The sequence below is a fragment of the Rhea americana genome, unplaced genomic scaffold (assembly GCF_003343005.1).
Source record: "Rhea americana isolate MKP2758 unplaced genomic scaffold, rheAme1 scaffold_341, whole genome shotgun sequence".
NCBI lineage: Eukaryota > Metazoa > Chordata > Aves > Rheiformes > Rheidae > Rhea > Rhea americana.
In genome coordinates, this window is record NW_028186470.1 from 30,179 (window position 1) to 42,095 (window position 11,917).

At 61.8% G+C, this 11,917-nt stretch overlaps 1 protein-coding gene across 1 annotated transcript in view; it reads left to right on the top strand.

Moving 5' to 3' along the window:
• Nucleotides 1–11,911, top strand: part of ARID3A (AT-rich interaction domain 3A) — a 40,469-nt gene extending 28,558 nt beyond the window's left edge. Inside the window, exons 4-9 of the mRNA XM_085311447.1 lie at nucleotides 3,779–3,851; nucleotides 6,883–7,066; nucleotides 7,229–7,476; nucleotides 7,959–8,255; nucleotides 9,031–9,120; nucleotides 9,269–11,911. Of these exons, the coding sequence (XP_085167573.1) occupies nucleotides 3,779–3,851; nucleotides 6,883–7,066; nucleotides 7,229–7,476; nucleotides 7,959–8,255; nucleotides 9,031–9,120; nucleotides 9,269–9,450 (1,074 nt within the window). The 3' untranslated portion in view covers nucleotides 9,451–11,911. The remainder of the gene's footprint in view (nucleotides 1–3,778; nucleotides 3,852–6,882; nucleotides 7,067–7,228; nucleotides 7,477–7,958; nucleotides 8,256–9,030; nucleotides 9,121–9,268) is intronic.
• The last annotated feature ends 6 nt before the right edge of the window (nucleotides 11,912–11,917 follow it).

An 11,917-nucleotide genomic window follows, 5' to 3' on the forward strand; every position in this document is an offset into this window, starting at 1 on the left:
CGGGGCCCGGCGGATCGCTTACACGGTTAACGTGCTAATCTGCCGAAGCGCGGTCCGTGGCCCCGCAGTACGTGCCTGTTGAGTTACGTGTGAATATTTATAGCCCCCTCTCGGCAGCCCCGYGGCCCCGGCTCTGCTGGCAGTTGTTCAAAACTGTCATTGAGAAAAGCGAGGGTTGCTTGGCACGGGGGCGAGGGCGGCGAGGGGGCTCTGCCGCCCCTTCCYGGGGAGCAAGAGCGGAGCGGCTCCGGCTCGGCGGCCCCTGAATTGGCACGTCCCMAAAAGGGGGGAGAGAGCCCTTGTCCTCAAAGACCTCTCGTCCCCTGCTCGCAGCCCAGGGCGCCTGAGCGCTGCCCACGTTGCCCTGCTGCTCCAGGGCAAGAGCAGGGGCTGGATCCCCTTCCCGGCGCGYTTGGCCCCGGCTGCGGCGCCTGGCGGCTCTTTAGCCAGGGGCTTTCCTCGGTCGATGTTCAGGGAGAGGGATTATTCCCCAGACCGCCTCCACCAGGCAAAAATCACGCTGCGATACAGCTTTCAAAACTTGGGGAGAGGCACAGCTTGCATGAATGTGCATGTGTGTATGTATAAGTTGCTCTCCAGGCCAGCAAATCTCACTGCCATAAATCAGGGCTGGAATGTGTTTGGCTGTCAAACACTGGGTGGGGTCCCAAGACAAAAGCTGGTCCGAGCATAAATGGACGCTCGAGGAACGTCTGGGTTGGAGGCCTTGCATAGATCTTCCTGTCTTGGCTTATAAAAACATTTCCCAGTTGTGTATTGCTAGGGCTTTCTGCATGGTGCAATGCACTGCACCAGCTTCATTAATCTTGTCGGGTTTACTACAGGAATCATGCCTTGGGCATTGGGAAGCAGCCTGCGAGGGAGGCTTGGAAGGGAAAAGCTTTTGCAGGAGAGGTTGCCAGCTCTACGGTCTGCTCCCGACAGACACGAAGCCTCGCCGGGGGCAGCGTGCTTTCAGGACCAGGCTCCTAGCCAGATTTGTAGCTTTTCAAAATGGGAGCAAGTTGCGAAAGGTGGAGCTTGCTCACGAGAGCCAGCACGGAGCCAGGGCCGCGGGAGGCACGCGGGGTGGACCGCGGCGTGCCACGGCACGAGGCTTCCCACGAGGGGAGCCCTCCGGACAGGGCAGCCCGCCTGCGTCCTTAGCGTCTGCCCAAACCCACTGGTACGGAGCGTGCCAAGCTCGGCCCTCCTCGCGCGGGTCGGGGAGGCTTGTAATGCCAGCCTGTTCTCCGGACCGGTTGAAATCAAAGTGTGGTAAAAGACTGGGTCGTGGGCAGCAGGTTTGAGTCCCACAGGCTGCCAGCAGGAGAGGAACCAGCGGCCCGATGGGACGTGTTGGAATAGGTCCAGCAGTGGCCAGCGATCGTAGGCTTGTGTGCCCTCCACGGGAGTCGGGAGAGGAGGACGCAGCTCACATTCCTTTTCGTCTTGTCACAGCGGTGATTTTCCAGCTGTATCCCTAGGCACCTGCCTCTGAATGAACCAAGGCCAGAAAGGCAGTCTGTGGCGTACGAGCGTGCCAGCAACCTGGCGTCAGCTTGCTCAAGGCGCGCGGTAGGTGCGGAGGCTCTCAGGAGGAGGGATCGTGCCGGTGCATTGCTCCATTCTGTGCCGAGAGCGTGGTGGATGCTAAAAATAAACKGGGGAGCTGCGTTCTCCGGGAGGAGCTGAGGGTTTATTGTGGGGTTTGCAGAGTCGGAGCCGCTCCTGCCTCCGTGTGAGGTTAGTGGTGGCACGGTGATTCGGGGCACTGGAGTGCTGGGATCTAAGCAAGGCAAATGCCTCCAGGCCCCTTCCCCTGGCAGCAGGGCAACAGGCACTCTCGTGGCGCAGCCAGCAAGGGGCAAGCGATGTTAACGGTGACCCAGTGCTCTGCCACCCACRCTTTCCGCCCGAGGACCTCTGCGCACACCTCGTGCCACTTCCCTCCGTGCCARAACACTTGCCGGAGCAGCAGTTAAACTGGAGGCTGAGAGCCTTGTGCATATGCATAGACCTTCGCCTTCCCACCCCTTCCGTGCCGTCCGGAGGGCTCGGTCTGTGGGACATGTTGTGTAGTAGCAACTTCTGCCCTTTGACTGCAAGTTCCTCCGGGTCCCCGCATGCCCCATTGCCTGTGGAGCAGCTGYGAGCTTGGGAAGGACACATGGTCCTGGAGCTGCTGATGGCCTTGTGCAGCCCTTGCACTGTAAGTGCCCCAGCACAGCTCAACTGTTTGGGGTGCTGCCCCCCACCCTATCCCCACGGGCAGTTGGGTGCCCCCCGGAGCTCCTGCCCCACACGCAGGAGCTGGGCTGTGCGGGGCTTGCTGTGCCCCACAGCAGGTCCTGGAGCTCCTTCCCAGCTAACCTTGCCGTTCCGTGTCCCCCTTGTCTCTTTAAAGGTGCAGCACAGCTGCAGGCCGTGACGTGCTCGCGGCCTATTCTTGGGGAGGAAATGTTGCTGCTCTTCATTTGAGCTATGTCAAGTGTGTGCCCTGAGAGCGCATTAATTACACCAAGTGGGTGTTGCTCCGCGGGTGCATCAGCTGTTCGGAGAGATCAGCTCTGCCAGCAAGCAGCAAGTCAGTCACCTCCAGCGACGGTGCAGCCAAGGGTGTCTTCCAAAGCTTTGCAATCGTAGCACCTTTCACCGCCTTTCAGATGAGGGTGATCTGGTCAGGGAGTATGTGGTCTGACCTGGTTCCTGCCACTTGGTCAAAGTCTGCAGCATTTATTCTTGTCTTGCAGCAAAGCATGTTTTAAGGATCGAGCTTTTTAAAAGCTTCCCTACATCACTTAGCACTCAGCTCGCCCTGAATCGGGTTTCCCGGGAATTTGGGCACCCACCCTGGAGCGACCCTGGAGATTGCAGCACAATCTCCATGTGGCCGTGAGCCTGCAGCGTGTGCAGCTTGGAGAACTCAAAAGGCAAAGTGTTACAGGAGAGATTCACAGGCAGGAGATCGCAATGTCTTCCTGGGCCCCAGCAATCCCTGGGAATCCCTTGGAAGCCCCCGCAAGTGGCCTGCATTGCCACCTCTTCCCAGTGCGTAGCTGGATCCCGTTACTGCCCTGTGAGAGCTGCTCGCAGCCCTCGGATGGATGTTGTTCTCCCAGGCCCCTGCGGACTGGCAGCAGCCGGGGCGGAGGGATCGTGCGCCCTGCGTTCGGTCCCGCAGGGCAGTCTGGTGGGGCTGGAGGTTGCACTTGCTCTCCCTGCATGGAGCCACGCGCGCCGGTCGTGCATCCTGCCCTGTGGCGGGTGCTGGGCTGGTGGGGAAGCAGCAGAGGTGGACGAGCCCCACGCCACCTTCTCCTCCCACGGTAGCCGCTGCCCCCGTGGTTCGTGAGCCGCAGGGCTCGGAGCAGCAAGCGCAGCGTGCGCAGGGGGTGCTTCGGGAAAGGGGCCGCGCTTGGGAAACGCGGGCGGTGGTTCTTGGCTTTCAGCAAGCAGAGGGAGAGGCCGTGGTTTCAGGCAGCCGGACTGCCGTCCTCGCCCCTTCCTCCGCCAGCTCTGCCCCCCAGCCGGCCCCGGCGCGTGCACAGCGTGGGGCTTCCCACGGAGCGTGACGTGCTGTTCCCCTCCTCGCCGGGCTCTGCTGGCTTTGGCTTCCTCCAGCACAGAGCCCCAGCGCAGGGCTCTGCGCTGCTGCCTGTGTGCTGCCGGGCTTCGGGAACGGAGGCTGGGGGCGGTTGTGCTGCTCTCTGCCCTTCCACCCTGCTCCCCYGTGGACACATGAGTGATTTTCTTCTCTTCTTGTTTGCGTGCACAGTTGTACGAGCTGGACGGCGACCCCAAGAGGAAAGAATTCCTAGATGACCTCTTCAGCTTCATGCAGAAGCGAGGTGAGCTCGTGCGTGCCGTCGGCCTTTCTCTTCCCATGCTTCCTCAGCTGTGAGGCTGTGCTATTTAATCTAAGATGTCAGGGCCACAGGTTTTATTTCCTTGCATATCATTATAACCTCAAGGTTAAAGCTCTGGCCAGACTAGTAGTTAATTTTTAACCTCTTTGCAAACTAGGGTCAAACTTGCTCCATTGAAATCAGTGCCATTAACTCAGCAGAGCAATTAAARTCATTAAATTATTGCACTGGCCCTGCTTTTTGTCCCTGTGAGTCTAATTTTATCAAAGTCTCAGGAACTTACTGCCCCTTCTCAGCAAGATTTGTCCCCTTCTGAATGGTTTCTGGCAGTTCATTTTACTTCCTTCTCCATGCTGTCCTTTCTCTAATTGTTGCAAAGGTGGCAAAATGCTTCACTGTTTTTTTTGCATCTTTGTCTCTTCTGTCTGTGTCTCCCCRCTTTTCAAATATGAGCGGACATAGCTCCATATCACAAACATCTCYGGAGAGGGGTTGATATGTTGCTGGAATTAATCCCTTTTCTTCATCACAAAAGTGCCAAGCACTCCCTGAGTTGAATCTGCAAATTCCAGTCACTCCTCCRCAGCCCTGACGTGTTTGCCAGACACCCTGCTGGTCTGCACCAGCATCTGAGTAGGAGCTGGTCCATTAACAGCACACGAGAGCTGTTGTTTTGCCGTGGCCACCGCCCTGGCCAAAACCTGCACCTGCGATGTGAAAAGCAGYTAGTGTTTTCTGCCCGCTCCCCAGCGAGGTTGAAACCAGCCACTCTTCAATATCCTCTCCATTTTAAGGGTTAATGGGGACCATTATCACTGGCCATGTWTGGAAAATGTTGGCCTGTGATATCAAAAGGAGGCTGTCAAATTAATATCTGTGTATAAACATATATACATATGCATACCCATATTTTCATTATTTAGTGGTAGGAGTCAGTCTGATTGTATCCTGCCGCAATTCTTGACCTGGTCTAAACCTGCTTCAAACCTAGCTTCCCAGTGGAGGGTCTCTCCCAAGCAGGGACACCTCTGTAAGGGCCTTGTGCCAAACACCCGGGCTGCCAAACACCCGTGTGCGCCCTCGAGAGCGTGCTCCTTGCRTGGTGTAAACTGGGGTAGCTCTGTGGCCCTTGCTGGTTTGGACTGGTGTGGGCTCTGTGCGCTATGTGAGTATTTTTGGTCCTGGGGTGGAACTGGCTTTCAAGACAATGTTAGCAGGTGAGTTTGYGCCTCTCCGTGAGCAGGGGCAGGAAATCTCTGCGGACAAGAGCAGGCTGGCGCGGCGCGGCGCGGCGCGAGGAGCGAGCGGCCCCGGTGCCAGCCCTGCGCCGGGAGGTGCTGCCCTCTCCCGGGGCCCCGCCGAGGAGGGCGTCCGCGCGGGCACCGCAGCGCCCGGCGCTCCGGGGCGCTGTGCTGTAGTGTCGCGGCCGCGTGCAGCCCCCGGGCAGGGGCAGCAGGCCAGCATGTGCGGAATAACTTGTTGAGGTGGAACTGGGCTGGCGGGGTAGGAAACGGGAGAGCAGCTCCTCTGCTGGGATATCCGGGAGGGTCCCAAATTCCCAGGCAGGGACATGCTCGGTTTTGCACAAGTTAGTAAGGAGGCGGAAAGCCAGCAGGCTCGGAGATGCTTCCCGGTTCGGTACCTTTGTTTAGGAGGCTAAAAAGTGAGGTGCTTGTCTGAGTCAAGGACCAGYTTTCTGCGTGGAAACGAGCCCTGGAAGTGCTGATGCATCGTTGCACTGAGCCTTTTGTCAAAGAGGCATTTAGGAAAGCGTGTGTGTGTGGTGGGGGGGTGGAGAGGAGGGGAGGAAAGAAGCAGGAAGGAGGAATAATTGGCTGGGCATTCCCACGGGTTCGCTCCATCCCCCGGGGGTCCTTTTGGAGCCCCTGGCGTTTACGCAAACAACACCGAGCGGCTAGGTAAAGCTCTCGTGAGCGGGGAGGGAAGGGAGAGGCCCCAGGGAAGGCGGAATGAAGTAATCGCGTGTTTTCATGACGTGAAGTCAGCGTGTTTTCGAGGCAGGAAGAGCTGCAGTCCGTAGGGGGCAGCTGGAGGCGGTGGGGGCTGTCCTCCAGCGCGGGTCCCCGGCGATGCGCTTGTTGTGTCTTGGCTGAAATCTTTGGGTGCTGGAGGGGAAGGCTGGCAGGGAGGGTGCCCACCGTCAGCTGGGCAAGACCCCTGACGCAGGTGCCGTTGGTGAGCTGCTTCCCATCTCTGGCTCTTGGGATTCGACCTGCAAAGGAGGAGATGGAGATCTTCCATCTAGTTTTCTGTTGTTCGAGGTTATAAACCCACATGCGCATGTGTGCAGCCCCTGGCATGATGGGACCCTCCTCTCTGTGGCTCTGAAGCACTGCCAATAGTTATAAACAGCTCCTGTCGCTGTCTGCAGCTGACCACAGTTTGAGAAACCACATTTGACCCCATTTTGGTGACTGTGGCTGAAAACTCTTGAGTTTCTTTTTCCTTCATGGGTAAGGCTGACATTTAGCAAGAATGCAATGAATGGGGGAAGGGGGGGTGTTTTAAAGAAAAAAGAAGGTAGTAGTGGAGGAGAAGGAGAAGAAATGCCCTGTTGTCTCTGCTCCTCCTTTCGTGTGATATCTGACCTGGGAATTTCCTGCGTTGCCTCTCTTCTCCTGCCCCCGCCAGAGCTTTCCCCTTTCAGGAGGTGATTCAGTCACGGACAGGGCTTGCAGGAGCTGATGGACGGCCCAGCCCTGAGCGCTGCAGGCTCGGCCGCTCTGCACGAGCCCCCGCCGCCCTCTTCCCGCCCGCGGCCAGGCGGCGCGGCCGGTGTGCCGGTGCGCCTCCGGACCCTCGCAGCCCACCCCTCGCAGAGCAGGGCGCTGCCTTGCTGCTCCCCAGGCCGCGGCCACCTCGTCCTGGCAGGACTTGGCCGCCTTTCAGCTGCGCGTGGCCAGCCGGGCGCTTGGCCGGCTCTCGGATGGCATCTCGCTGGYGTGGCAAAGCACCGGCCCAACCCTGCTGCCTCCTTTTCCCCACCCTGCAGGGACTCCCGTCAACCGGATCCCCATCATGGCCAAGCAGGTGCTGGACCTGTACATGCTCTACATGCTGGTGACGGAGAAGGGAGGCCTCGTGGAAGTGATCAACAAGAAGCTGTGGCGGGAGATCACCAAGGGGCTCAACCTGCCCACCTCTATCACCAGCGCTGCCTTCACGCTACGCACCCAGTGAGCGGCGGGGGGCTCGGCGCGGCGGGCGGGGGGCGTCCCTGAGCCGGCAGGGCCGTGCTGCGCCGGCTCGGCGGCCGCGAGCCGGGCGGAGGGAGGGACGGGGACGCGCCGGGGCGCCCYGAGCCCCGCCACCGCCTCACGAGCTCGTTCTGCCGGCAGGTACATGAAGTACCTGTACCCCTATGAATGTGAGAAGCGAGGGCTGAGCAACCCCAACGAGCTGCAGGCAGCCATCGACAGCAACCGGCGGGAGGGCCGCCGGCAGGGCTTCGGCAGCTCCCTCTTCACGTACTCGCCCGGCGGCACCCACGGCCTCCTCTCCTCCCCCAAGCTGCAGGTGCCGGCCCTGGGGCTGGCCTCGGCCACCAACGGCGGCTCCATCGCTCCCGTGCAGAAGATCAAGAAAGGTAACAGCCCCCAGCGGGGCCGGGGCCGCGGGCTGGGCCCCCTCCGAGCACGGCGAGGGGCTTGGGAAATGCCCCCGACCGGGCAGAGCTGAGCACAGGAGGGTTTCGTCTCTTGGCTCCCCGTGGATGGTCTTGCTTAGGGTTGCATGCCTGGCTCCAGTCGCCTTCCCGAGCTCTGTGGTTTTCCCTCTCCCCCCTCGGAGAGAGCCCAGGGTTTCCTCTCCGTGGGGGGAAACTGAGGCACYGTGGCTCGTGCCGGGAGGAGGTGGGGGCCTGGCTCTAGTTATCCCGCTCCGATCCTTAGAGGGGGAGAGAGGAGCGGGGCAGCGCTTCCCGGTGCAGACGCGAGTCCGGGGCTGGCCCAGGTGCAGGGCTTGTGTGTGGAAGAGGGACGTGGAGCGGCGTGGCCGGGAGCGGGGGGCAGCGGCACCCCGCTGGCCCAGCACCTCTGTGTGACCCGCCTCGCCGCTCTGCCTCCGCAGAAGAGGACTCGCCCATCCCCATCTCCATGCCCAGCCGGCTCCCCGTGTCGCTGGCCGGCCACCCCGTGGTCGCAGCCCAGGCTGCCGCCGTGCAGGTGGCCGCGGCCGCTCAGGCCGTGGCCCTGGAGCAGCTGAGGGAGAAGCTGGAGTCCGGGGAGCCCCCGGAGAAGAAGATGGCGCTGGTGACGGACGAGCAGCAGCGGCTGATGCAGCGGGCCCTGCAGCAGAACCTCCTGGCCATGACGGCCCAGCTGCCCATGAGCATCCGCATCAACAGCCAGGGCACCCGCTCGCCAGGTCAGTGCCTCGGCCGCGGGGACGTCACCGTCACCGTCCCGCGGGGGCGGCATCCCGGGCCGGCTCCGAGCAGGGGGAGCTGCGCCCGGGACGTTTGCGATCCCCCAACCTGAGCCCACAGGGTCTGCTCGGACCCCGCGGCTGCAGCAGGGTCTGGGCACGGGGCTGCTAAGCCGGCTGATCCCTGCTGTGATGGCCCGGATTTGGACTGCCTGAGCCCGGCCTCGCTGCTCCGTGGGGATCGCCCCGCTGCTCCCGCGCCTGCGTTCCCCGGACAAGCGAGATCCCAGCAGAGTCTCCTGAGACTCCTCTGCCCCCTCCAGTCCGTGCCCAGCGGTGTGGGGCCGGTTCTGAGATCTCCCAATACAGCCGGAGCAAACGCGAGCGGCAGAAGCTGCCGTTCTGCTGCAGCCCTGGGTCTGCTTTTGCTCGGAGGGGGCCCGCGCTGTCGCCGGTGCGGTCCAGCTCCTTCCAGGCTTCTCTCCGCTGTCTCCCCTCTCCCTGCCCTTTGCGCCGCGGGGCCCCGGGAGGGCCGTCGGCCGTCCGCGGCGTGCCGCGCAGGCGGGGCGGACGGCGGAGCCCCGCGGGCTCCGGACGGCGGCTCGCAGCTGGCGTAGCCCGGCCCTTCCCCTGGCGCGGCGTGGGCTGCGCGGGCGCGGGAAGGGGCCAGAGAGCGCGTCCCGCCTCCCCGGCGCCGACCTCCGGCTCCGGGCTTCGGCGGGCGCGGGACGTCGGGCTCGGTGCGGGCTGTGACGTCTGCTCTTTCCCGCGGCAGAAAACCGCCAGGACTCCGCCATGAGCCTGACCAACAACGGCACGAATAGTATTAGCATGTCGGTCGAGATCAACGGTATCGTCTACACAGGTAAGGGCAGGGCCGGGAGGGCGGCGGGCGTGGGGCTGCCCCACGCCGCCCGGCCGCCCCGCTCTGCCGGCTCCTTCCCGGCAGCGGGCCCGGGCCGGGGGCCGCCCTGCCTGCCGCCCCCAGGCTCTGCCCTCGGCTCTCTCCCCAGGTGTGCTGTTTGCCCAGACGCCAGGCCCTTCCTCCTCCTCCTCCTCCTCCTCCTCCTCGCTCCCCTCCTCTGCGTACAGCAAAGGCGGCGGCGGCCGGAGCGGCGGCGGCGGCGGCCCCCAGGCAGCCCCGGCTGCTTCGTCTGTGCCGCCGAGCTCTACCTCTAACAACTCTTCGCCTTAACGCCCCCCGCGCCCCCCGGCCCTCTCGTCTCGCCAAACCCCGCGGAAGGAGCGGCGCGGCCGTGCGCGGAGCGTGCCCGGCCGGCGCCGAGCGCCCCGGCGGGCAGGGCGGCCGGCTCTGCGCTTACCGGGGGGGCTCGTTTCGTTTTTGTGTTGTTTTGGGGTTTTTTGTTTGTTTGCAAGGAAGAAAAGCTTTAGCCCCGGGGGGTTTCATTAAAGGCTGCCTGGGCTGAGCCATCGGCTGTCCCACGAGCGTTTTGACACGATGCATTGTAAATCCAGAACTGTTTACCTCACACACATCACACTTTGCACTGTACATTTATTATTATTATTTTTTTTTTTTTAACTCGTGTTACCTCCAGACAGACGTACGGACACCTGCCAACGCGAGCTTTAATGAAACCTCCCGGCCCTCTTTAAAGAAAAGAAAAAAGAAAAAAATTGGAAATCGGGAGATATTTTATTCATTTAGATCCTTTTTCTTCCCCCTTTATTTTGAGAACTACACTCACTATATGGGATTTTAAGAGGTTGTTGTTTGATTGTTTTGTTGTAAATAGCTTCTATTTTATTCTCTAAAAAGAAAAAAAGAATCGAACTTTAACATGCAAATGATATATATTAGTGTTCATCAGGGAAACAGGAGTTTGGAAACCTTTTAACCTCCTTTTTCTTTTCCTCTCGTTGTTGTGCGATGTTGCCGGTTTCGAGCTGTGCTCCGTTCTCTGGAAACGCCGCAGACGGCCCCGCCGGAGGACGGCGGGCGTCCGGCGAASAAGCTCAGGTGTTTGTACGTGGGGTGGCGGGGGGGACAGGGGTTTTCAGCGACGCGGAGGCTCCCGGGCGAGGAGGAGCTGCGCTTAGCAGGAGACTTTTCCCGAGTGGCTGCGGGGCGGGTGGAGGAAGCGGCGTCTGCAGCCGCTGCTAAACCGGCTCGGTCGCCGCTCGCCCTCGGCGCCGGCTCGGCAGCGCCCTGGCCCCGGCGCAGCAAAGCACTTAGGCGCGGGCTGAGCCTCTGAGGCCGAAGCTCGGGGACGGGGGCGCTGAGCAAAGCGCCGGGGAGGGCCGGGCGGCGCGGGCCGGGCGCGTTAGTGTCGTCATTTTATTCCTTGGTGGAGAAAATTGGCTCGATTTGATGCCCCCGCTTCGCACCTGCCTGCCGAGGGGTGCCGGCGCTGCTGCGCTCCCGGTGCGACTCCCGCCGCGTAATTGGGCCCAGGGAGCATAATTTACGGGGCGGCGGCTGCGCCTGGCGGCTCCCGGGAAGCGCAGGACAAGAAGGAAAGTTACTCGGGAAGAAAAGCACCGTTTCGGGGACAGTCGGGGCTTTGCTGCGGAGTTGATGAGCTGAGCGAGCTTGGCGGGACAGAGCTGGGGTCGGTCGCGCGGGCGCTGGGAGCCTGCCCGGAGGGGCCGGGAGCAGGCAGCGCTCCGGGATCGGGATCGGGATCGGGAGCGGGAGCGGGATCAGGCCTTAAGCGGGTCGCCCTGCGGGTCCCCACGCGGGAGCCGGGCGAAGACCCCGCTCGCCTCCCGCCCTGCCGACGCGCGGGCACTTTCAACCCTACTTTAACCCACCCCTGCTGGTCTCCGGGGCCTCGAGCCCAGGCAGCTGGAGAGCCGCCGCCGCCGCCGCCGAATCCCCCGCAGGCCCCGGCCGCGTTTGCCGTGAGTTAGGCGTTGTTGGCAGTTCTCCTTTTCTTTCTTTCTTTCTTTCTTTTTTTTTTTTTCCTGTAAGCAGATACTACTGTGCAAATCCAGTTTGGGCACATTTTCCCCCCTGCGCCAGCGCCTAAGTTGATCTGACACCTGATCTTTTGTTCACGCTTTGAGCAGCAAACTGGTTTTGTTTGTGCTGGGGATTGGGGCGTTTTGTTTGTGTGATACTGAAGAAATCAGCCAGAAAAATCAGGAAAATCTGGTGTTCTTGGTCAGGCTGCTGAGGTTCCTGCTTTCCCGTGGCATAACCTGCTTTTGCAGTTGGTTTTAGCGTAGTGCTGACCTGGGGCTGTGTCCCCGGTTGTCGCAGGCAGATGCTGTCTCGATGTCCCCGAATGGTTCAGCATCAGTTCAGTGCATCTGGTTAAAGGAGCGCGTTCGGACCTGTGCTGGGTCCTGAGCTCCAGGGTGTCAGGACCAGAGGCGAGACCAGAGGTTTCGCTGGTGACCTGCCAGCGCTTGGGAACCTGCTGCGGGAAAGCGGGATCGCGGTGCCCGCTCGCGCTGCCGTGCGGATAAACTGTCCAGCGCGGCAGGCGGAGGAGGGAGCCCGAACCCGCAGGCCAGCAGGGACGGGGAGGACCGGCCGTCGCCCTGCGGGGTGGGACAGGCAGCAAAGCTGCTCACGGGCGACGCGGGGAGACGGGTGCTTCCACGGGAGAGGCTGGACGGCGGGTGCGATCCTGGCAGGCGCTGAGTGCTGGCTCTTCCCAGCTTGCGGACCGACTCTGCGCGGTGGGCTGCCG